Source organism: Ovis canadensis, chromosome 21 (genome assembly GCF_042477335.2).
Source record: "Ovis canadensis isolate MfBH-ARS-UI-01 breed Bighorn chromosome 21, ARS-UI_OviCan_v2, whole genome shotgun sequence".
In the NCBI taxonomy this organism is placed as follows: Eukaryota; Metazoa; Chordata; class Mammalia; order Artiodactyla; family Bovidae; genus Ovis; species Ovis canadensis.
Genome location: NC_091265.1, coordinates 60,081,016 through 60,105,582, shown reverse-complemented (window position 1 = coordinate 60,105,582; position 24,567 = coordinate 60,081,016). Strand labels below are relative to the sequence as shown.

The window sequence follows — 24,567 nt, the reverse complement described above, 5'->3', positions numbered from 1 at the left end:
TCTAATCCGGGGCAGCCACAGGAGAAACCGAAATGAGTGGGAGGGGTGGTAACTGTTTTCACTTTTCTCTTCCTGTTTTTTTTGAGCCTGGGAAAGCAAGTCAGAATTTCCAATCTTTTCCAATTCCCACACGATTCCCTAATTTAGAACGAACTTAGAGAAAATAAAAACCCTTCCTGCATCTGGGGAAGACTGCCGCCAGCCGTGGAGCAGCCTCACTGTGGGATGAAAAATCCTCTCAGGGGCGGTGTGTGCTCCAGCCCGACCCCCAACCCGTTAGTACTTGCTTGTTCGGGGTTAAACCTTGGGGGACGATACCCTCGGCGAGTAGTCACAGGAAGGTTTATTAGTGGAAATTCTTTGGGAAACTTGGACCCCAGCAGGAAGCCATGGGAGGCAGGCGTGGGGAGGAGGGGCGGGTAAGGGAGTTCAAACGGAACAGAGGTGTCAGGTTGCAGAGACAAGCTCCAGAGATTTACCCCCGGGTGACTACCCCTCTCCACCCACTGGCCCCGAGGGTCGGCAGTGTGGAAGATCTTAAACCGACGAGCCTGCGGGTACTGCGCGAGCGGAAGCGGAGCGGAGCCTCTGATCACGCTGACGTGCAGCAGGCTCCGCGAAGGCCACGGTCCGAGTAGTGCCAGGTGGAGAGGTCCAGGCCACTTCTCTTTTTCCTCGTTGCATCCAGACTGGGGTGGACAGGAAATTAAAAAGTGCTTGTGCGGCAATAACCATCAAGAAGCACTCTTATTGACTAGGAAACCGTGAAGAGTTGAGCCACCTGGCCTTGGCGGGCGAAGCAGGCCGGAGCCTTTCCTGCGCGGGGCGGGCGGTCGAAGCCCGGCAGCCCTAGCTTGGCTCCAGACCGGCTCGGGGTGACATCACCAAACTCCTCCGATAGGCGGGAGGTGGCCCCCGAAATCCCCTAAAAACATAGTGAGTAATCGGAGGCCCCGCCCTCCAGGCGGGGCCCAGACTCGGGAGCGAGCCGAGCTGCCCCGCCAGCCCCGGGAGCGGCCTCCGGGAGAGCCGCCTGTCGGTGCCCCGCGCGGCGCGCACTAGCTCCGGGTCGCCGGCACAAGCAGCCTATCCACCCTGCACGCGGCCTGCCCATCCTCCGCGCAGTGCGCGTTCGCCCCTGAACCTCTCCCGGTGGCGGCGGCACCCGCAGCAGCGACGAGGGCGACGGAGACGCATCGCGCAGGCGCGGTCGGATTCCCGGCAGTGACGCGACGGCGGGCGCGCGCGGCGCATTTCCGCCTCTGGCGAATGGCTCGACAGTAGCGCGCGCCGCGGGCCCAGCTGCGACCCCGGCCCCGCCCCCGGGACCCCGGCCATGGACGGTGAGGGCGCCCCCTGACCCCGCGGGGTGGCGGCGCTGGGGCCGCGGGGACCGCGGCGGGAGGCCCCTCACCGCCTTCCGACCCTTCGTTCGCTGTTGGGCGCTGCGCAGGGAGCGGCCGGCCGGATGGTGGCGCGGGGCGGGGCGGGCATCGAGGGTTCTGACTCAGTTTCCCCCTGGGTGTGGGGTGTTGGGGGAAGCGTTAACTCAGTTTCCCCCCGGGACCCGGGAGTGGGGCTTGGGCAGTTCCACCTTAGTTTCCTTGTTAGGGGAGAATGTATCTGACTCAGTTTCCTCTCGGGATGGGGGAGTGCCCTCCCTTAGTGTAACTTAAAACAGAAAAGGCCGTGACTCAGTTTCCCCTGGTGGAGGGAGGCGGCCATCTCTGGTTTCCCTCAGGAAAAGGGTGCTTCTGGCTTCCTTACGCACACCCCAAGTTTCCCTGAAGGTTCCAGGTAGCAGGTCTGACTGAGTGTCCCCGAGAAGGAGCCTGGCTCCCTCTCCTCACCTCCGGGAAGCAGGCCTTCCCTGATGAGGACAGGATGTGGGCTCCTGCTGACCCTTGTCTCCCTCTCCTTTCAGACTTCTTCCCCATCATCTTCTCCGAAGGTAAGTGGCCCATCCTTTCTCAGTGGGTCGGGAGGAGCTCCCCAGGGTCAGGGGCGATGGGGTCAGTGGCTGATGGGCCTGGCCCGCATGTCCCCTGCAGAGCCTGTGCAGGCCTCTGGCCCCTATGTGGAGATCATTGAGCAGCCCAAGCAGCGGGGCATGCGCTTCCGCTACAAGTGCGAGGGCCGCTCAGCCGGCAGCATCCCTGGCGAGAGGAGCACAGACACCACCAAGACCCACCCCACTATCAAGGTCAGCAGAGCCCCAGGGCGGGGGACCCAGAGTCAGTAGGGCTGGGACTTGCTTTCAGCCCCCACCCCCCCATCCCGAAATCTGTGTCTGGGAGTTGGGTCTGGAATTCCAGCCCTCTAGGGTGCTCTCTGTACTTTGGACAGATCAATGGCTACACGGGGCCAGGGACAGTCCGCATCTCCCTGGTCACCAAGGACCCTCCTCACCGGCCTCACCCTCACGAGCTAGTGGGGAAAGACTGCCGGGATGGCTTCTATGAGGCTGAGCTCTGCCCGGACCGCTGCATCCACAGGTGAGCTCCTTAGGGGTGGCAGGGGGTGGAAGAAGGTGGTGATGAGATGGGAATCGGAAAAGCAGGCAAGTTATATTGCTGTTACAATGTTAATCGTTTCTGGACAGAGGGCAGAATTCCTCACTGCTTGCTCCCTCTCCAGCTTTGCAAGCTGATTCTTTTGTTTTGAAATTGTCTGTGTGTCTCCTCTCTCCAGTGGATAGGAGGAGCACCCTGTGAGCTCTATGGCAAAGGTGTGGGTCCCTAATCACCCCTGAACCCCTAACCCCTGGGGCTGGAGTGTCACATCTCTTGTAGTCAGAATGAAAGCCATTGAACCAACGGTCTCCCCTGAAGCTTATGTACTGGTTGACAGAGGCAGACCATAAATAAATGTACAAATAACTGAACAAGATACTGTTAGAAATCACCATTTCAGTGATGAAAATGAAGCAGTAATAGGTTGGAAGAATAGCCTGAGGTGGCAGGGAGTGAAGGAGCTGGTCCCACTCCTTTGGGCTGGGACGTCAGAAAGGCTTCTCGAAAGTAAGACCTAAATGTGAGAAAGTAGAGAAGCAGGGAAGGAACATGCCCAGCAGAATGAACAGGTGCAAAAGGCTTTGAAATACGAATGAGTGTCATGTCTTTGGAGAGGGTAAAAGAAAGCCCTGGGGCAGAGGGTAGGGAGCTGGCAGGGACTGTGGCTGGGGCCAGGCGGCAGGGCACAGGGCCTTGTCAGCCAAAGTAAGGAGTCGCTTTCAGTGTGGCACAGTTGGGTGGGGTGGCATTTAAGGGGGTTAAGAATAGAATGATTACCTGGTGAGTGGGGGAGGGGATAAGGGGCAGAGTGGGTAAGGCAGGAGGGCCCAGGCTCTGCTGGAGACAGTGGAGCTTATGCCTCGGGGGGCCTCAGCTTTCAGAACCTGGGGATCCAGTGTGTAAAGAAGCGGGACTTGGAGCAGGCCATCAGCCAGCGCATCCAGACCAACAACAACCCCTTCCAAGGTGAGGGCGGCCACGGTGGAGGCTTGGGCCTGCCTGGAGCACCTCCAGCTGCTGTACCCTTCTGAGGCCACCTTCCCCTCACGTGTCCCTCACCGGCCAAGATGCGGTGCCCATTCATTACATACACCCGTTCAGTACATTCTACCATTGGAGAAACAGACTGAGAGCAGGGGTGTAGGGGACAGGACATTCAGGGTCACAGGTGGAGTCAGTGATGGGTCTAGAACATTCCCACCACCCTCTTCTAGGACTCCTGCTATTTCACACACCTTCCAACAGCCCTCCCAGCCCAGAGCTATCCGCACACCCTGCTCCGCCCCAGCCCCACCCCCCAGCCCAGGCTCTCCTGACCATCGGTTTTTCTGACAGTTCCCATAGAAGAGCAGCGCGGGGACTACGACCTGAATGCCGTGCGGCTCTGCTTCCAGGTGACAGTGCGGGACCCGGCAGGCAGGCCCCTCCGCCTGGCGCCTGTCCTCTCTCATCCCATCTTTGACAACCGTGAGTGGTCAGGGAGCCGCATGAAGGGGAGGGGGGTGGGCCTGTGAGGAGGAAAGGAGAGGTGGGGAGGGGTGACCTGCAAGAGTCGCTCTGACTTCGTCCAGTCACCCAACGTATCAGTCATCCCCTCTGTGCCCAGCACTGTGCTGACCAAAAAGACAAGGCAGAGGAGACGCAGAGCTGCCCTTGAGGTGCAGCGTCCAGGCTGGCAGGGAGTCACATGGGAGATAGGCATTTCCAGCCCATGACGAGAGGGTGGTGTGCCCAGAACTGTACTGAGGACTCCAGGAAATGAACTTCCAGGAACGAGATAATGTTAGAAACTAAGAATTCAATGAGGAAAGCTCACAGGAAGTTTACAGATGGATTGGGCTGACATTGGTCAACTGCAGTTTAAAAGTAGCCAGTAGGATACGTGAAAATAAAAAGGCTTTGGAGCCCCAAGGCCAGAAAACCAGGATGAACCAGTGTGTGTGGGGGTGGGGGGCTCAGGAGGGAAGGATTCATTGCCAGAGCGTGTATGAATGGGTCTTGAATACTGCCTGGGTCAGGTGGAGAAACAGCAGTTGTGATCGCTTTGGTTCTCGTAGGACTGTATGCTTCATGATGGCAGAGATGTTTACCTTTTGTGCGTGGTTATGTTCTTCAGGCCTAGAGCAGAGCTGGGCATGGAGTAGGTGCCGGGAAAGAGTTGCTGAATTGGTTGGTGTGAGGAGCCAATGGGAATGGTTGAATCTTGGCTGCAGAGGTGTAGTCAGCAAATTCTAGACAACCTTGATCCTGGGCTGGGCAGGAGCCGCATTTTCCTGCAGGTCAGCCCGGGAGACCGCCGGTGGTTCAGGGCTTCCTTCCTTATTTTCACACCTTCAGGCGCCCCCAACACCGCTGAGCTTAAGATCTGCCGGGTAAATCGGAACTCTGGGAGCTGCCTCGGCGGGGACGAGATCTTCCTGCTGTGTGACAAGGTGCAGAAAGGTACACAGCCAGAAGGAGGGCTGGACCCAGGAGCAGGAGGCAAGGGGCAAGGCTGAGCAGACACACTAAGTGTTAAGGAGCTGGTTTAAGCACTGTCTCCAACTCTTTGGGGACAGCAGGGCCATGCATCTCTAGAGACAAGTATCGGCAATTGCAGGGGGCGGCAGGCTGGGGAAGCTGAGCACCCACACGGCCGCCCTGTCTCCTGCAGAGGACATCGAGGTGTATTTCACGGGACCAGGCTGGGAGGCCCGAGGCTCTTTTTCACAAGCTGACGTGCACCGGCAAGTGGCCATCGTGTTCCGGACGCCGCCCTATGCGGACCCCAGCCTGCAGGCCCCTGTGCGTGTCTCCATGCAGCTGCGGCGGCCTTCTGATCGGGAGCTCAGCGAGCCCATGGAATTCCAGTACTTGCCAGACACAGGTACCCAGCTGGGCAGGGCAGCAGCAGGGCTGTGGGCTCCAGCCGGTGGGAGTGAGGCTGGGCTGGATGCCACAGCTGTAGGTGAAGGTCAGAAGCTGGGGTTGGGCAGATTTCCATAGTAATCAGATTCTTCTTCTCACCTCATTTAATAGTGATGCCCAAGACTTACTGAGCTCTTGTGATATGTGTGGCCCTATTCCAGGCATATCAGTGAATTACCTGATTTTATTCTCTCATGAACCTTTTGAGGTGGGAGATAGCATCTAACTTGCCTTAGGTCACATAGCTAGTGAGTTATAGACCCAGACCTCATTTGAACCCAGGCCATCTGGCTTCTGGGACCTGTTGCCACAGTGTATCTATACTTATCACCACCACACAGCCATGCTGTGGTCAGGGCTTTCGGGCATCTGCTCAAATAGGAACAGCCAAAGTGATCCTTTATCTGAAGCCTGTCATCCAGCCTGAAAGTGTGTCCTGCCCTGGGACCTGTTTAACAGTCTGGAAAACAAGGCCTGAAACAGCCATCAGTTCATCCCACCAGATGAGGACTGAGTGTCCACTTGGCACCAGGCTCTGCGCCAGGTATCATCAATCCAAAGATGGATAAGACACGTTCCCTGCCCTTTGGGAGCTCGGTCACATGAGGAAGGCACACATGCAAAACAGCAGCCTGTGTCACAGAATGACGCGTGAAGCAGCGAGGTGTGTGCAGAATACTGTGGGAACTGGAACCGGCCACGTGGAGGAGGTAGCATTTAGATTGGAGAAAGACCCAGAAGCGCATTCTCTAGGCGGGTGGAGCAGAAGGGCAGGGAACGTGCACAGCACGTTTGGGGACAGCTTTGTGGCAAGAGTTCACGTCGTCGGGTAGTGAGCAGGCTCCGGCAGAAGGGCCTTGAAGGCTGGACTTGCGTTCATCTGGGGTCACATCCTAAGGCCTCGGGAGCCACCAAAGGTTTCTGAACAGAGAAGTGACGTGAGCAGGTCTGGAAGCAGCGTGCAGAGCATCTGAGAGGGGGGACATGGGGTGGGGAAGTTTCGGAAGATGTTCCGGTCGTTCCGGGAGAAAAGGTGCTGTGTGAACCTCACAGACAACGCACGAGACCGTCTCACCCACTGCAGGCCTCCTCCAAGACCCTGAGCCCAAGGGCCCTTTGTGTCCTCCTGGGGACCTGTGCTCTAGCTGTTGCCTCTGCTCGAAACGCTTGGCCCCCAGATCTTCACACGGTGGGCTCACACCGGTGCTTCCCTGGACCCCTCGACCTTACCTCTGGCGCTGTTACTCGCCCTGGTCTCCTCCTCAGCTCCTATCACTTGTGTCAGTGCCCCTCTGTCCCTTGGATGTCACAGCTTTGGGGAACAGGAACCTTGTCTGCTTATTCAGGGCCATACCTCCAGTGGCTCTAATGGAGCCTGGCACGCAGATGCTTGGTGAACATGTGTCTAGAGGGTGAATGGTGGGGAGTGAGAAAGAGGAAGCTGCTGAGGATGTGTCCAAGGTTTGGGAACAGGGCAAAAGAGGTAGGGCGGGAACACCAAAGGGGAGGGAACCAGGATCAGGTGCTTGAGGTGAGACGGTGAGGTTGGCTTTGGGCTCTTGACGTCAAGTGCTTTGGGCTTCTCCAAGTGCTGCAGTAGTTAGAGAGTTCGGAAAGCTCCAGACTAAACTCAGAAATGATCAGAGAGAAGGTTAAGAGTCTGTTGAAGTCTTAAGCCAGCCTGTCATGCTCGGGCTGCCCCAGAAAGCAGAGCACGCAGCACCAGGCCTGGTCAGGGCTGGACGGGAGCAGGGACGTCAGCAGTGCAGGTGAGAGAAGCCTGAGGTGGGACCCTGTGACGGCTCCTGGCTCCTGACTTGGGGTCACCTGTGTGGCCTTTGGAGGCCACATTCAGCTAATGGAGATCTCAAAAAGTCACGGCATTCTTATATTCGTGGAGTGTCACAGAGTCGTGCAGCTGTTCTCACTGGGTGAGGTTTAGAGAAAGGTTCTTAGAAAAAAGTTTGTCTTCTCGCCTACCTCCTGAGAGTCCTTTGGGAACTTTGGGGGTCCACTGGTACAAGCAGGACCCACTTCCCTCCATTACTTTCCCAGATGATCGTCACCGGATTGAGGAGAAGCGCAAAAGGACATACGAGACCTTTAAGAGCATCATGAAAAAGAGCCCTTTCAATGGTAAGAGGGGGCGGCGGGAGAATCAGAGAGCAGTGGGCAGGGAGGGGACCCTAGACACCAAGAACTGACCCAGCCTTCACCCCACAGGACCCACCGACCCCCGGCCTCCAACCCGGCGCATCGCTGTGCCTAACCGCGGCTCAGCCTCCATCCCCAAGCCAGGTGAGGATTTCCTTAAGGTCGTCACACTGGAACTGTAGGCTCAAATCTGTTCGATCCATGGTTTCCAAACCTCTTGGAGAGAGTCGAGCAGTCTCACCAGCAGGTGTCTGAAACCTGCTCGCTGTTGGGCTCCTGTTTCTCAGGGCCTGAGCCTTCGTGGCCTAAAATCAGAGCCAGCTGGGAAGCAGTGAAGATGCCGATTCCCGGGCCCCTTACAGACATGGGGAATCAGAGGCTTTGGAAGTGTGTCCCAGGAACCAGCACCCCCCTGGGGATGAGAACCCATGTGGTGTCAGTTAAACCCACATTGGATGCCTTGAGATGCAGAAGTTTCAAAAATGCAGTCTCTGCTCTTAGTTCTCCATTGAAGTGGGGCAAAACAGTAGCAAAACAGTAACCTGTAATGTATGTGCTGCTGTGTGTCTCAGAGAAGGAGGAAGAGGCGCTGCTCCCTGCCGGCTGCTCGGGCACAAGGTTGTGCCCGCTCTGAAAGCATCCTTTCCTCTAAAGGCTATGAGAGCTTTGTGGGCCGGGGTAGACAGGCAGGGCTCCACGGAGGGGAGCCTGGAACTGGGCCCTACAGGGGAGGCCAGATTGGGTAAGAGGAGGGAGTAGGGTGCCAGCGGTGATGCCACAGGGAAGGGGTGAGCCTCAGCACTCGAGGCAGCAGCTGGGGTGCAGAAGCTGGGGGGAGGGGTGCCTCCGAGGCTTTCTCTGACCCCTGCCTCTCTGTTTCTCTTCTCCAGCTCCCCAGCCCTATTCCTTTACGCCATCTCTCAGCACCATCAACTTTGAGGAGTTTTCCCCCATGGTCTTTCCTTCTGGGCAGATCCCAAGCCAAACCTCGGCCTTGGCACCAGCCCCCACCCCGGTCCTGACCCAGACCCCAGTCCTGGCCCCGGTCCCAGCCCCAGCCCCAGCTCCAGCCCCAGGCATGGCATCAACCCTGGCCCAGGCCCTAGCCCCAGGCTTGGCTCAGGCTGTGACCCCGCCTGCCCCCAAGACCAACCAGACCGGGGAAGGGACACTGACAGAGGCCCTGCTGCAGCTGCAGTTTGATGCCGATGAAGACCTGGGGGCTCTGCTTGGCAACAACACTGACCCTGCTGTGTTCACAGACCTGGCATCTGTCGACAACTCTGAGTTTCAGCAGTTGTTGAACCAGGGTGTATCCATGGGCCCCCACACAGCTGAGCCCATGCTGATGGAGTACCCTGAGGCTATAACTCGCTTGGTGACAGGGTCCCAGAGGCCCCCTGACCCAGCTCCCACTCCCCTGGGGCCCCCTGGGCTCACCAATGGCCTTCTCTCGGGGGATGAAGACTTCTCCTCCATCGCGGACGTGGACTTCTCAGCCTTTCTGAGTCAGATCAGCTCCTAAAGGGGTGATACCCACCCTGCCCAGAGCAGTGGGTTAGCAAGGGATTGAAGCCCTCCCAAAGCACGCACTTACGGATTCTGGGAGGGTGTGCTCCAGTTGCCCCCAGCTTCTTTGGGTGATGTCTTCCTGGGGAGGGGGGGTGCATTTTATTCTTTTATTGGCAGTATCTCTCTCTCTTTTTGGAGGTGCTTAAGCAGAAGCATTAACTTCTCTGGAAAGGGGAGAGCTGGGAAGACTCAGACTCTTCTATCCCTTATCCTGATGTTCAGCTCCAGGCTCTACAGAAAATTCTGGGGTCCTCCAACCCCACCCTCCAGCTTGTAGTACTCTCCTAGAGAGATGGGCAGGCTGGAGCTATGGCCTTGGAGGCCACAAAGCCTTATTACAAGTGTCTTCCTCAAATCATAGATTCATTTATACCTTGAGGCAAAATAATGCCCCTGTTATGCGCCCCTCTCTGGTGCGGCATTCTTTGTGCCTATCTACCAGCCTTTGAGGGCCTGGCTTTCCCCACCCGTGGAGGTCTCTGCCAGCTCTTCCCTTGCTGGGCTGTGGTTGAAGGGGACTGGCGGGACAGTATTGGCCTTCTCCAAGATCCAGGGAGGTTCTCTTTGAGACTGCTCTGTTCCTCCTTTTCTCAAGTGCCTTAATGGTAGGACGAGCTGTTCAGAGTCGGGGAGAGCAGGCTGGCTGCTCTCCAGTCAAAAGGCTCAGTTTTTACTGAAGAATCAAAGCATTTATAGACTATTGCTTTTTCTACTCTGAACTAATAAATTTGTTACAATGCTGGCTAGAGATTTGTCTTTTTTGAGCACACTCTTTGCTGGTCATTTCAGGCTGGATGTTGGTGATACAGAGTTGGAGGCACACATTTGCTGGAGGAATACATTGCCACTGGGGAGCTTGCAGTCCACAGACATCCCTGGACACTCGCTACCAGCCAGTGAATGAAAGCAGGCGGCTATAGGGGGCGAGGGGAAGTCCTAGCCTAGCGAGAGCCCGGTTGGACCCAGGAGTCGTGGGGATGGAACATTTTCAGGAAGGGCTTCACAAAGGCCACGCTAGCTTAGCTTCAGGTCTATACATCAGCAGAGGGGCTAGCCTGCATTTATAGGTAAGCGGGATAGGAGACAATGTTGGAAAGATTCTATGGGCCAGTCTAAAAGATGAAGAGGCTCGGCTAAGAGGTTTGGGTTTCATCTCTTAAGTGGTTGGGAAGGGAGGTGCCAGGTAAAGGTCTGTCCTTTAATACCCTGCCCTGGGAGGACCAAGGAAATCTTAAATCCGAAGCCGCCTCCCCTCCAACACCACGCACGTCCCAGGAGTCCTGAACAAAAAGGGCTAGAGGCAGACATACTTCCGTTTTGTCCCGACGCACGCGCAGTAAAGCAGAGTCAACCACCGGCCCTACATAGCGAGGGCCTGCCTTCCCGAGTGCGCAAGCGCTCAGATAGCTTTCTACAACGGGGCGGCCGGGCAGTGCGCTTCGGGAAAAGCCCATCCTGAGGCTGATGGCGTCGCAGGGTTGCGGGAGGGTGAAGGCACTCAGGTATCAGTGAGACGTTGCTGCAAATCTAGCGAGTCCCCTGGGAACACAGGAGGCCCAGGGTGCAGGTTCCGATGGCGTCTACGAGAAAAGATGCCAGCTGGCGGCGGAATGTTGGGGAACCGGAGAGCATCTAGCGACTCGCGCTACGCTGCGGCGTTTCTTTCGGGGGGCGGGGTCTGAAGCAGGTGGGCCACCCTGGGGCCTGGCCGAGCGGTACTTACGCCCGAGGGGCGGGACCCAAGAGCCGTGGCCGGGTCAGGACTCCGGCGTTAGTGCGTGCGGAGGTGAGGTTTGCAGCTGCTGCGCTGCGGGCAGGGCCAGGGCGAGCGCCGGGAAGGACCTGGCGGGGTGGGAAGACTCCTCGCCGGAGGAAACTGATGGCCGAAACTGCCCGCAGTGTCGTCCACCTGAGGCCCGGAGGGAATTAGTGAGTTTGGGTCCTCCACCTCAGGCTGTGCCTCGCTCTTGTCGGCTTCCCCAATGTCCTGAAGTGACCTCCTGCTCTCCCCCGAAAGCCCTTCCCACAGTCCCTGAGTGACCTCATCATGACCATGGCTCACCAGCCCCAAATCTTTTGTCTCCAGCTCTGACTGATCTCTCCTGTACGCCCGCCCTCTGGACATCTCACCCTGACATCCCTCAGGTCTTTCAAAATCTCGGTGTTCCAAGGGACCCTAGCCATCCCTGGCCTGCCCTTTCCCCTCAGTCACGGCCTTACCAGCCTCCAGGGCTCCAGTCAGAAACCTGGCCACCGCTGTGGATTCTGCACCTTCTCCCTAGCAACTGGAGCTCACTTCCTCACTTGGTCCTGGCAGATGTGCCCCATTATCCCCACCCCCACGGCCATCCCTTAGTTTAAGCGACCACCTTGCCCACTGGGGCTGCAACTACAGCCGTCTCCCTGGCCATCCCTTCCCTGTAGGGCTCTTACACCCAAATTTCATCACCCTCCCTTTGGACATCTACCCACCACATCATCAGACCCGTTTTCTGCAGACTCACAGCCAGAGAGTAACCAGAGCCTTCCACCCTGCCTGTGAGGGCTCCTCACTACAGTCCACCAGGTGAGACCTGGGACCCAGTGCTGGGAACCCCAGTGCTCCCATTCACAGCCCTTTCTGATTCAGCTCCAGCCTCCTTGACCCCTGCTGCTGCTGCTGCTGCTGCTAAGTCGCTTCAGTCGTGTCCGACTCTGTGCAACCCCAGAGACAGCAGCCCACCAGGCTCCCCCGTCTCTGGGATTCTCCAGGCAAGAACACTGGAGTGGGTTGCCATTTCCTTCTCCAATGCGTGAAAGTGAAAAGTGAAAGTGAAGTCGCTCAGTCGTGTAGGACTCTTAGCGACCCCATGGACTGCAGCCTACCAGGCTCCTCTGTCCATGGGATTTTCCAGGCAAGAGTACTGGAGTAGGGTGCCATTGTCCCTGCAAAAGCCAATTCCAGTCCAGTAGGCCCCCAACTAACTGGTCCTACACAGGATACCCTTGACTTCTCTATCTCATGAACAGGATAGTGAACCTCTGCAACTCACATTACCTCCTCCTGATCCCCTGACCCGGTTTCTCAGAGCTTGGCTCATCCTGCCAAAGCATAAGTCGGTGGCCTGGGTCTCAGCAGGACTGGACAAGGCATGTGATGTTGGCCAAGTCAGTGTCCTGTCTGGGCCTCAGATCCCGAAAACAAAGAGTTTAGACATAATCCAAGTTTGGACCTGCTGATGCCACTCATGGGAAAGAGCTCAGCCTGGTGAGGAAGAAAGTGAGTCGGAGACATGGAAACATCTCCCAGGCAGGTAAGGCAGAGAAGCTCCTACCCTCTGGAACTGGGCCCTGCAAGATCTGGCCAGGTGACTGAGGAATGCCAGGCTTGGGGTCTCAGTGTCTGCAGAGAGGAGAGGACTTCCTGTACTGGGGTCAGGGCCTTTAAAGGGGGGCATGGCCAGCACCTTCCCTCCCCTGCCCAGCAGGTCCACTCTCTTCCTCTGATCTCAGCCCCTTGGGTTTGGTTCCAGGGCAAGGGCCTGGCTCCTACAGTTAAGTAAAATCGGTACAGAGTGTGGGGACTTGCTTCCCAACAGACCAAATAAATGTCTGTGGAACAGAAGACAAGGAATGGCCTAGCCTCAGAGAACCCCCCAGTTTGTGGTAGCCCAACTCTGAACCAATGTCCCCAGGGCTTCCCTAACCAGTCCCGGGAGTTTGGCCAGAGCCTATGGGAGCAAAACCCCTTCCCCCATCACGTCGTGAACACTTGTGTAGACACAAAGAGCAGTGGCTTCTTTATTCCCTGAAGTGCCCTTTTCTCCACAGAATATTTACAAACGGGTGGGGTGAGGGCAACTGTGCCACCATTTGGGCCGGGGAGTGGGGCAGCGCCGTGCGCCTCCCGCAGGGAGAATTCCTGAGGAGGGCCCAGTTTGGGCGGCCCAGGGGCCCTGAGCAGCCGGGCAGTTCCAGCAAATGGGCAGCCAGGCTGAGGCCTGCCTGAAGGCTCAGGCCAGGTCGGTGGCCGGGGAGCCCAGCTGCTTGGAGGCCAAGAGCAGGCGGGTGGCCGCGCTCTCTGACTCGGCCTGCAGCCGCCGGTTGTTGTGCCGCAGGTTCCGCACCTCCTCCTCCAGGGCCGCCCTGTCTGCCTTCTCCTGAGGGGGTGGAGGTGGGGGGGAGGCAGGAGTCAGGGTGGCTGGGCCCCCAGCCCCGCTCCCAGGGCAGCCCCGTGAGTCCCCGCGCCCCGTGGCCACCGTGTCACCTTCTGCAGGTCGTCCTGCAGCTTTCTGAGCATGGACTCCAGGTGAGAGACCTTCTCGGACAGGCTCCTGGGTTCTGGCCTGGGGACATGGAAGTCAGGACTCAGGGGGACCGGGGCTGGGGGCAGCACCACGGGCTGGTACCCAGACCCACCCGTGTGAGAGGGGCCCAACCCCCGTCTTCTGACTCAGGTGTACAGAGCTTCCCTCTAATGCGTGGGCACGAACACTGGGCGTAGGGTGAGGGGTAGGTTGGTGGGAGGCTTACTCAGCATCAGACTTTGGAGTTCCCTTGGCGTCTCTGCTCTCGGGGATGGGCTGTCCTGTGGGGACAGAGGGACCGTTCGGCACATAAAGCAAGAGAGCCCCACTCTGGCTCCTGCACCCCTGATGCCCACCCCCTACCCTCGGAGCACCCTGGTGGCCTCACCCTCCCGGGAGAGCGACTCCAGGATGGTGTTGCAAGTGGAGGCAATCTCCGAGATGGACTGCCACTCGTCTTCCAGGGTCTCGCTGCCCGCCTCAGACATGACTGTGGGCAGCAGGGGTGGGCTCAGCCAGGGAAGCGCAGGCCAGGCTCCCTCCCACTCTGCTCCTAGACCCCCACCCCCACCCTTGCTCCAGACTTACTTTTGCTGATAGAGTTCCTCAGAGACAAGGTTCGTGGCAAAAAAGAGGCCCTCAGCTCTGGGGCTGGTTCGTCCTTGTCCTCAAAGCCACTGGGGCTGCCTCGCCCGTCCTGGGGGGGGCGGAAGTGGGTATAGATGAGGGATGAACACTGTGCCCACCCCTGCTTGTGGGGCTCCAGAGCCTTGCTTCTGCTCACCTGAGCGGGGGGTGTCTCCCTACCCGCACTGGGTGCTGCCGGCTTGGCCGTGGTGGCCAGGAGGAGGTCCGGGGTGGTGTTGGGCAGGACTGGGGCCTCATCGGAGCTGCGAGGGCAGGGACAGCTCAGCACTGGGAGCTGTGGCCCCTGCTTGCAGAGGCCTCCTGGGCTGCAGGAGAGGGGAGGCCGAGGGGGTACCTGCAGGGTGATGGTGGGTTCTGGCTGTGCAGGAACTCGGTCCTCTCCTCCGCCAGGTCCCCAGGCCCTGGAGGACCGCCGCTGTCATTCAGGCAGACTTGCAGCAGCTGCTTCGTGTCGGGCAGTAGGGCCTCAGCGGGGGCCTCATCCTGCACTGGCTCCATAGCCCCCCGCCGGCTAGGCTCCTGCAGAGACAGTGTATACAGCTCCGAGAAGCTCCTGCGGGGGGAAGAGGGGGTCAGGCGGGGTGTCCAGCACCACCAGCCCCACTCCCAGCTGTGCTTGCTTCCAGAAGGAGAGCACTCCCAGCTGCCTAACAACAGTGAAAGAAGTCTGCCTGGCTGCTGGCCATTGTTCCCTCGGGCGTGTGTGTGTGTGTGTGTGTGTGTGTGTGTGCTCAATCACTTCAGTCACGTCTGCCTCTTTGCGACCCTATGGGCTGTGGCCCACCAGGCTCCTCTGTCCATGGAACCTCAGTTCAAATCACAGGGCTGCCCACGTGTATCCTGAGCAAATCACTCTGTATGTCAACTTCTCCAACCGCGAAATGGAGATGATACTACTGATCTCCTGGCTTGCTATGAGGGTTTAAATAACGTGGGAAAACCACTCAGAGTAGAGATCCAGAAAGTACTGCCTGGGCACAAATCCAGCCTCTTGGCTTTTTTCTGTTTTAGCAGATGTGCCTGTTTCTGGAGTACTGAACACTAAGGATAAGTTTTTACGATCTTAATTGGTTGGGGAAAAAAAAAACACACAAAAAATGTATCTATGGCATGTGAAAGTCATATAAAATTCAAACGTCAGCGCTCACACTCATCATTTACGTGACATCTGTGGATGCTTTTGAGCACCTGTGAGGGAGTTGAGCACCTGCAGCAGGAACCAGATAGCCCAGAAAACCTGAAACATTTTCCATCTCTCTCTTTACAGAAGCCAGCATGTCCCTGCTTTAAAGCAGCAGGTAGTCAATAGTGTGTGTGAGGGTGTCTGTGAGAAAGCTAGGGGGGGCTGCACTTCGATCTTTCCTCGCAGTGAAGACAGTGCTTAATTGGCTTCCTTCTACCCACGACAAACGTGCCGTTCAGAGAGAGTAAATAAGGGACATGGGGTTCTCTAAAGGAAAAGCCTCCACGCAAGGTTCCTGTCGCCAATGGGACACAGTGAGCATAAGCGACGCGGTGGCCAAGCTGCCCGGTCCTCCCACCGCCCTGCGTCCCGGCGCCCTGACCTGCGGGGCCGGCCGCTGTCGTCGGGGGGCAGGACGGTGACGCAGACTTTGGGCGCCGAGCGCAGCAGCTGGGCAGCGGCCTCGGGGCCGAGGCTGGGCAGCGTCTGGCCGCACACGCGCAGCAGGCGCGCCCCAGGCCGCAGCCCGGTCGTCTCCGCGAACGTGAAGCGCTCCACGTGCGTGATGAAGCCGGCGGCGTCCACCTCGAAGCCCAGGCGGCCTTGGCCGTCGCGGGGCAGCGCCAGCTCGCGGGTCTCGCAGCCGCGGCTCACCAGCTGGGGCGGGGTAGGGCGGGGCGTGAGCGGCCGGGAGGACGCGCGGCCCCAGCGCCAACCCCAGGACGTCCCAGGTCACACGGACCCTTTCCCACCCCCCGCCCCGGGGAGGGCATTAGTAACCACCCCGTGGAAGAGGGCCTGAGGACCCCCAGTTCCAGCTCTGCCAGGCTCCCAGACTGGGTGTGCCCCCGCCACTCCGACTCTCCCTTTCGCAGGAGAGCCGGCGGAAACGAGGGGTCCCAAAGCAGGCTCCTCCCTGCCACGCCCCGAACTTAATCCCGCACCTCACCTGCAGGCGCGCCACGACCTCGCCAACGGCTTGGCCAGGGGGCCCGTCGAACCGCAGCGTGATCGCCTCCCCGCGGCCGTAGTACAGGTCGAGCCGCTGCTCGGAGAAGGTCCAGGCCAGCACGTCGCGACAGGCGCAGTTGAACACTACCCGGCCGTCGCGCGGCGCCACTAGCACCAGCGCCTCAGCAGAGATGCCTAGCAGACAGGGCACCTCGCCGCCGTCGGGGCCGCCTGCCTCGGCTCCCGCCGCGCCCCGCGCCCCGGGCGCCGCGCGCACGCCCCACACCAGTGCGCCTGCCGCCTGCAGCTCAGCACCTGGACCCCGGGGGGCTGCCCGCCGTCTCCCGCCCAGGGAAGGCAGGCCGAAGCGGGACGCAGAGTCCAGCGACGTGGTGGTCACCTCGTTGGTGGCCAGGTCCTGCAGGTACTGCTGGCGTGTGCGCGTGGCCATGGCGTGGAACTGGCGTGCGTGGCCCGCCGCCTGCTCGCCATTGAGCGCCTTGGCCAGCAGGAGGGCCCGGAAGTCGCTGTTGGCCGCGAAGGGCCCTCCGCCAGGCGGCAGAGCTGGCCCGAAGGCTGGCGTGTCCTGGGTGCGGCTCACGGCCACCCTATGGGGAGGGAGGCCGTAGTCAGGGGCAAAGAGAAGGTCCAGGAAGAGGCACCCTTGGCAGAACTGGAACCCCGGGGCGCCCACCTGTAGGAGGTGTGTGGAGTGCAGGGCGCCTCCGCCCGCACCACTAGGAATATGTGCTGGAAGTGGGAGCGGATGGTGGTGGGGCAGAAGGGCTTGCTGCCCGGTTCCTGGAACACGATGGTCACAATGTCGTTGCCGATGTGGCGCTTCCGCAGGAGCTGGCGGTTAGGAGGAGAGGCATGTGAGCAGGGCTTCCCCATGTCCCTGCTCGTTCAAGCCAGGCAGTGCCTGGGCACCCATGGCCCCCAACTGCCCCCCACCTGCCCCCCAGTGCAGGCCTGGGGTGTCTGTCTTTGGGGAGTCACACTAGCTGGGAGGGAGAAGCTGGGGGTCAGCAGAGCTCAGGCCAAGGTCCCGCTCACGCAGCACCCCTCCCTGGTTCCCCAGAGCCCCAGTCACACCTGCTGCTGGTTATTGGGGGTGTACGGCAGCATCGTGGATACGTGGAACATGATCTCATGGTCCTGGTATGTGGTGTAGACGGAGTGTGTGCCTGTGGAATCCGCTGTGGCCGGAGAGTTGGGGACACCGCAGGAAAGCAAGGGGAATCTGGGTGACTTGGACCTGCCATCCCTGAGCACAGGCTGGAGCCTCTGTCCTCCCCAGCCAGCAGGTGGACAACTCCTTCCCACCACCAGCCAAGGTCCAGGCCACCAGCTCTGCTCCCTTTTCCCCGCCCCCCCCCCAACTCCCTCCCACCACAGGATCCAGCCTGGGGTTGGGATGCTGAGACAGAATGGAGACAGAAACGAGAAACGATCTGCTAAGAGAAGCGGGGGCAGATGTCCCAGGAGAGGACAGATGTTGGCCTAGGCACCAGCATGTGCGGAGCAGCTGAGAGAGGAGGGCAGACAGCAGGTCACCTCCCAGGAACCCTGGGACCTTTCCAACACAACAGGCTGGGGCTGGGCTGGGGCTGTGTTTGGTGGGAAGAGGTGGTGCCCACAAACGCCCATGGCCCAGCTCCGGCAGTAGGGCACCAGGGCTTTCCCAGCCCCTCCTCCCAGCCTTCGCAACCCCCGATGCATGTCCTCGGCCTATCGGGAGAACTCTCCACCCCCAGCCCCAGCCCTAGGACAAGATGGGACAGAAAAGTGAGCCGGCAGCTAGTTCTTGCCAAGGCAGTCTGCCCTTCAGCAGGGTGGGTCTCCACCCACCCCACCCCACCCTGACCCCCTGGGCCTCACTTTTGGTGTCCAGCTGGGCCCGGTAGCTCTCAAAGCCTTTGAGCCGAACCACGTCGCCCAGTAGGGTGAGGAACTGCATGAAGGCGGGTCCTGCCTCCTGGTTGTTGTACATCTCCTCCTCTGAGCCCTGGCCCGCCCGGCAGTACAGGATGCCCACCTTACGCTGGAAGCTCAGCTGCAGGAGGAGGGCACAGGCGGAAGGCTCAGGCCTCCATCTCCCAGCAACACCCTGGGGGCCTTGGGGCATGGATAGGACACTGGCCTGGGGGTGGGACTGCCTCTGCCCTCTCTATGCCACGATCCTATCAAGTGGGTTTGGTCTCTCCTGCTCCGGGGGCTCAGGAGGGCAGAGGAGGGCAAGGTGGGAAGGAACCGGGAGGTGGTTGGTTCTCATGGGAGCACAGAGGACGGGGTTCACGGAAAGGACCCTGCACAGAAGATGCTTGATCCCAATCAGCGTCCACACAGTCATCTTCTTTAGCCCAAGGCCAGCCTGTCTTCCCCTCTCTGGAGCCCCGCACCACCTCTCACTCTCACCCTCTGCTCCCAGCTCCTCTGGCTCCTTTGCATCTGGGCTTAACTGTGCACAGCTCAGGGCGCCCTGCCACCATGCCAACGAGCCCAGGGCCCTCCAGCTCCAGCCTCCCTTTTTCACAGTAAGCCTGTCTACACCCACAGTCCCCACTTATATCCCTCCTAACCTCTAGAGTCCCACACTTCCACCCCAACTTTTAAACCCTGAGCCCCTCTTAACGACCATAGGCATGGCCTCACCCTGGCATACTCTCACCCTAGTTGGCACTTGCGACAACAGGAACTTCACTTGGCCTGTGACCCCAGGGGCCGCCCCCTTCATGTCCAGGCCTCTTCTCCACTCCTGGTCTTTGCCCTCAGTGGCCAAAGCAGCCGTCTCCACGGATGACGCCCCCATCTCGGCCTCCAGCGCAGCCCCTTTCCCGGCTGCAGCTGCACGGATGTCCGTCTAGCACCTGGCACCTCACCTCCTCCCTGTGACTCTTCCCTCCCGTCCATCCTCCAGGGTCCCTGGCTCCACAAAAATATCTCTCTCAGGGGCCAAGAAGGAGGGGAATCTCACAATACCCCCACCAGCCACTCTGTCCCTGGACTACCGCCTCTTCACCTCTGCCATCGTCACCACCAGGCCTGGCTTGGACAACTACAACAGCCTTCAGTCTGGCTTCCAGTCTGGGCCCCACACTGCAGCCAGAGGGCTGCTTGACCTCTCAGATCTTCCATGGCTCCACAGCGCCCTCACGACCAAAGGCCAGCCTTTGCCACCCTGTCCCCCCTAGGCCCACTCTAGCCACACTGAACTGCCCACAGGCCCCTGATGCAATAGTTCTTAGTCTCTAAGCTTCACCCAGGTTGTTCCTTCTGCCCAGAACATGCCTGCCCTTCCTGGTTTGAGCTCTTGCATTTCCTCTATAATGCTAATAACCTCCTGGCCAAGGAAGGCAATCAGCCCTACCCTTGTGCCCCACAGAGCCCTCAGCATCCCCCTTTCACTATTATCCTGCTCATCATTAGCCACGATTCTCTGTGGGTCTCTCCCCCACCTGGCTGTGAGCTACTCAAGAACAGAACCTGGTCTAGACAAGTCTCTAGCATCCAGTCTGGAGCTTGGTACCAAGGGATGAGGAAATGTTTGTTGAGTGACTGACAGATTGAATGACCAAAGAGGAAAGTCAGGGCCAGTGAGTAGTAACTTTCGGCACACGGTAGGGAAGGACTTCCAGCTGGCTTGAGTGGGCCTGCAGTGGAAGGAGCAAGCGCCCCAAACTAGCAGGAGGCCCAGCAGGGCCTTGCAGGGCAAACTGACAGAGAATGAGAGGGACTTGCGAGAAGAGGGAGTGGCGATCAGACAGTTGCTCCTCAGCTGACAGGCACATGGGAATCATCTCGGGATCTCTTCACGTGCAGGGCCTGAGTCAGTAGGTGTGGGTTAGGACCCAGAACCTGCCTTTCTAACAAGCCCGCAGGTGAAGTGGATGCTGCTGGTCTTGAGAGACAAGGTTCCAGATGACCTCTCATGCCCTCCTTTTGAAAAGCTAGCTCTTCTGGGGTCCCCATCCAGCTCAAGATCAGGGTCAAGGCTGGGTGGCTGGGAGCTGGGCAGACTCGATTCAGACTAGGTTGAGCTCTAGGACGAGGGTGTGCCCTGCCCACTCACCACTTGCTCGTCCAGCGTGAGCAGCGTGCGAGGCACCTTGGGTGAAGCTGAGCCCAGGCGTAGGCAGGTGGGGCTCAGCCGCGGGGCCACATGCTCTAGAAGCTTCCTCGGGGACAGGCCTCGGGGGGGCCCTGGTGGCAGCGCGTCCTCTGAGATGGTGCCTCGGAGGGTCCGGAGCTAAGGACGGGATGTAGGGGCGCTCAGGATACACGCAGGCGGCTCCGGAGGCAGTCCGCGGCCTGGCTCCCATGACCCTAGCCCACCTGCGTGGTCCGCACGATGATGCGGTAGCTGTGCACAGTACCCCCTCCGCTGCTGTCCTTCTCCTCCCGCCGCAGGCTCACTGCCACCGGGCCCAGCGCCTCGTCCAGGCCGAAGAAGTTCTGGTGTTCTGCCGGGAGCAGGAGGCAGATGACCAGCCTCGCCCCTCAGCAGTCCCACCCTTGCTCAACCACACCCATCACCAAGTCCCCCTCCCAGGTCCCCATCACACTAGCTCAGATCATCCCCTCCTCAGCCCTGCCCACGTTTTACCAAGCCAAATCCTGACTCCTGTCTGCACCTATTATACACTTGGGCCCTAAGCCTCGCCCGTATATCTCGCCCCGGACCCAGGGGGCTATGCCTCCCTGCTCCAAAGCCTAGGTCCTGCATGGCCTTGCCCAGCATGCCCATATTCTTTCCCAGAATATCCAGGGCTCTCCCATGTGAACACTGATGATGACAAGGTGCCCAAGTGCAGGGGTTCAGATTTCAGCTCCCAGCAATGGCCCTAGGAAATCTCTCCCCAGCCCAGAGGAGTACAATGAACCCGACAGAGGCAGAGGAACGTGTCTGGGTGTGAGGGGAGGCCTGGCTTGGCTGCAGGGAGGTGGTTATAGCTGGACAGCCTCGACCCAGAGACAGAGCCCGACACTTTACATAGCCAGGGACTCGACAGAGAGGACAGTGCGCTGCAGGTGACCCTCACCTTTGCCGTAGAAGTACTTGCGGTAGTAGCCGGCGCCCAGGTCTGCGTGCTCCAGGCTGTAGGCAGAGGTTCGGTTCTGCGGCTCCTCCAGGACGGAGACGGCCGCATTGGGCAGTGACGGGGGCACAGGTGGAGACACCAGTCCCCCCAGGCCCAGCTCGCCTTCGCCCCCGAGCTCGCTCACAAAGCCAGGCGCCTCGAGCAGCAGGTCTGAGCTAGCGGTCTGGTCCTGAGCCGTGGCGGGGGTCCCAGAGCTGGCCTCCGCCTGCGCCCCCGGTCCCCGGGGCCTCGGAGACCAGTCAAAGAGCAGGCTCTGCACGTCGTAGTGGGCGAAGCAGCGCGGCTCAGGCACCGGCGGGAACTCAGGCTCCGGCTCCTCCGCCGGCAGCCCCAGCAGTGCCAGCGGGTCGAAGAACCGGGCCGGGGGCGCGGCAGGGCGGCTGGCGTCCTCGTGGCTGTGGGCGCGGGCACGAGGGCTGGCTGGCGTCGGAGGCCGGGCCTCGCCTGCATCGCTGCCGCTGCGCACAAGCGGGCCCCGGGTCGGCCTGGGCTCGAAGGTGTGCGGCGTCAGCGGGGGCCGGGCCGGCTGGCGCAGCTTGCGGGCGAAGAGGTCATCGGTGGGTGCAGGGGCCGGGCCCCGCCGAGGGCTCCCCACGCCGCCGCCGGCCCACATGGGCGCGCCTCGGACCTGGGGACCTGGCTGTCCGGATGCCGGGCCGCATTGGCGGGCGCGGGTGGTTGGTGCCCAGCCGGCAGGCTGGTTCCTGCCCTGAGGGAGGAGTGGGCTTCTGAGAGGGGCCTGGGGAGAAAACAGGAACCCAGCCCCCAGCCTGGTCCTCCCCACGCGGGTTGGCTTCCGGCCCCCTCCGCGACCATCAAAGCCGCTTCCGCTTTCCTGGCCACTTCCTCGTCTGCCTGGGGCTGAGGTTTCAGCCCCCTCCTCCAGCTCAGCGCAGGGCAGGGCCAGGGACTGGGCTGTGGCGACCTTGGCCCTGAGGGTCTGGGAGCCCCAGGCCCCTCTAGGGCCGCCAGGGTTCCCCAGCTCCCACTTACACACCTTGGCTGTGGTCTGGGCCCAGGGTGAGGGTACCCACCAAGAGCTGGCCCAACCAGACAGATGATTTGTCTCCGCTGGGACGGGAAACCCATGGGGCCACTGCTGTCTGGGTCCTGCCCACTTGACAAAGGGAGGACGTCCTGTCCCCAGAGACCTTCCTCCCCGCTCCTCCCACTTCCTCCAGGATCCCAGAGGAACTAAGCACCCAGCGGCTGGGTCTCAATGCCCTGGCCCTCACCGCCTTGGTACCTCAAGGACGCAGAGGTTCCCAGGGGGCAGTGGCAGGTCAGGAGGGACAGCAAGAGGACTTCCTTCAGTGCAGGAAGTGGCCCCAGCTCTGGGCCCAGCCCCCTGCCCGGCCCCACATCCTGAGGAAGGTGCTGGGGTCACACCAGCTCAGTCATGGGACCTCGGTCACCCCAACCTGATGGACAGGTCTGGGCTCACCCTCCGGCAGGCTTCTGTGGTGCTGCCTGGGGGGAGGGGAGGAAGTCCTGGTGACCAGGACTGGAACTGGGACCCATGGGGACTTTGGCCTACCTGGCCACATTGAGGCTGACAGGGCATTCTGAACCCCACATGACAATCCAACCGAGGTCCCCATAAGGGACTGCTGTTGCCTAGAGCAACTCTGTATCAGCTCGGATCAGACTGACAGCTAGGCCTGTCAGTCTGCAGGGCCTAAGCGATGCTGTGCTTCCCCACTCCGAGCTCTGTGTGAGTAGGTGTGGGGCAGGTGGGGCTAGGCTAAGGCTTGAGGTCTCACAGGATGTTCGAGTGAGACACCGAAGGCCCCAGGGACCTGCTAAGTGCGGAAACGTGTCGAGACCAGGGGCAGGTGTAAAGAAAGGGTGGTGTGACAACGTGAGGCGGCCACCCTCAGATGAACCCAGGATGGAGTGGGCGGCTGGGGCAGGGCTGTGGGTGACCCCCTCCGGGTGCATGCACCTGCTGGTGGGTTTTCATGCGTCAGCTAGGGCTGCGTGGGGCTGGGCTGGGAGGGGGTGGGGGCACACGCTCTGCACCCCTCAGCTAGAGCTCCAGAACCAAGCAAGGACAGGCCTCCAAGAGCTCAGAGTACCTCCTCCCTTAGCTTCTCCTAGGACAAAGTTCTTGACGCTGACCCTGAGCCTCTGTTCTCTCATCTCCAAAAATGGGGTTAATTAACCCTTCCTGTCCCTTCCCAACCCTGCCAGGAGATTGCAAGCAAAGGGAAGTGAGCGAAGCTGGCCATGTGTTAAGCGTATGGTGGCAGATGCAGGCCCTGGCTCCATGGGCCAAGCTCCGGGGCCTGGGCTGTGGTGTGTGTGTGTGTGAAGTGTGTGTGATGGGGTGGGAGGGGACACGAGGCAGGGGTCTGTGCAGGACCCCGCTCCGTGCAGGTCGAGCTCTGTGTATCTGTGTGTGCACAGCTGGGGGCTGCTCCTTGCTCTGGCCCAGCGCCGGCTCGGCTCTGGCCCTGCCTTGAGGGGTGTTCTTGGGCTCTGCCCCCCACCCAGCAGCTTCACACAGGGTCCATTGAGGCCAGGACATTCCTTGTGGCCTGTGTCACTGGCGAGGAGGGGGCCGGCCCGCTCCCACAGATCCGGAAGGCCTGGCTGCCCCAGGAGGAGGCTCTGGACGCTTCCCAGCACATCTGGAGGTCATGACCCCATTTCTACTGCCAGGGGGCGCGACAGATGTTTCCTCCCAGGCCAGGCGCGGGACTGGGGGGCGGTGTGCAAAAGCTGGGTCGGAGGCCGCCCTAGGAGAAGGGGAGCCCCAGAACAGGGGGTGCCCGGCACACAGCCAGCAGGCAGCTGGACAGTCGCCAGCTCCTTTGAGAGGAGCCGGTAACTGCCGCATCCACTCACTCACCCGCCACAGGCTGGGCCGGGCTGTCCACGCAGAGGTGGGGGCGGCACCAGTCAGAGGCAGGGGACTGGACGTGCTGACTCGGGACTAGAGCCCAGTGGGAGGTTGGGAGGGTGCAGGCGGCGAACTTGGCGAGGACCCCCTACCACCCCCACACCACCCTGGCTGACCGGCAGGCCACCTCCTCCCCTGTCCCGCCCGACACAGTGCCGCCGCTCCCCCGCTCCCGCCGGTACCTCTGGGGCTCCCGCCCGCCGCCTCCTCCGGCGCTGGGGTCCGCTGCCTGCTCTCCAGCGGCGGCTCAGGAGGCCGGCTCCGCCTGGGGGCGGGGCCACGCCGGGGGCGGGGCCGGGGAGGAGAGGCGGGGCCGGCCCGGGAGTCCTCCGCGGCGGGAAGCACA

General features: G+C 60.4%; 2 protein-coding genes and 1 long non-coding RNA gene across 4 annotated transcripts; 1 reads left to right on the top strand and 2 right to left on the bottom strand.

Annotated features, from left to right (window-relative positions):
• Window positions 1-417: 417 nt before the first annotated feature.
• On the top strand, window positions 418-9,892 carry RELA (RELA proto-oncogene, NF-kB subunit). Its single transcript, XM_069566251.1, has 11 exons — window positions 418-1,343; window positions 1,925-1,951; window positions 2,052-2,203; window positions 2,347-2,495; window positions 3,388-3,479; window positions 3,849-3,980; window positions 4,851-4,955; window positions 5,167-5,379; window positions 7,476-7,556; window positions 7,644-7,718; window positions 8,465-9,892. Exons 1-11 carry the CDS (start codon window positions 1,337-1,339, stop codon window positions 9,097-9,099), a joined length of 1,668 nt encoding a protein of 555 aa, XP_069422352.1. The 5' UTR covers window positions 418-1,336; the 3' UTR covers window positions 9,100-9,892.
• Window positions 9,721-12,650, bottom strand: LOC138427050 (uncharacterized). Its single transcript, XR_011251881.1, has 2 exons — window positions 10,870-12,650; window positions 9,721-10,726 (listed from the first exon to the last, which is right to left on the bottom strand). It is a non-coding gene; the product is annotated as an uncharacterized lncRNA (long non-coding RNA).
• Window positions 12,651-12,902: 252 nt separating this feature from the next.
• Window positions 12,903-24,488, bottom strand: SIPA1 (signal-induced proliferation-associated 1). 2 transcript variants are annotated; one of them, XM_069566246.1, is made up of 16 exons: window positions 24,404-24,488; window positions 21,257-22,025; window positions 20,550-20,677; window positions 20,287-20,463; window positions 18,096-18,270; window positions 17,310-17,413; window positions 16,909-17,066; window positions 16,213-16,822; window positions 15,646-15,920; window positions 14,415-14,633; window positions 14,217-14,322; window positions 14,021-14,129; window positions 13,821-13,922; window positions 13,659-13,713; window positions 13,393-13,471; window positions 12,903-13,285 (listed from the first exon to the last, which is right to left on the bottom strand). In XM_069566246.1, exons 2-16 carry the CDS (start codon window positions 21,927-21,929, stop codon window positions 13,139-13,141), a joined length of 3,117 nt encoding a protein of 1,038 aa, XP_069422347.1. In that variant the 5' UTR covers window positions 21,930-22,025; window positions 24,404-24,488; the 3' UTR covers window positions 12,903-13,138. The 2 variants fall into 2 exon arrangements, with proteins under 2 accessions (XP_069422347.1, XP_069422348.1); XM_069566247.1 differs by lacking the exon at window positions 24,404-24,488 and adding an exon at window positions 22,351-22,439.
• Between the last annotated feature and the right edge of the window lie 79 nt (window positions 24,489-24,567).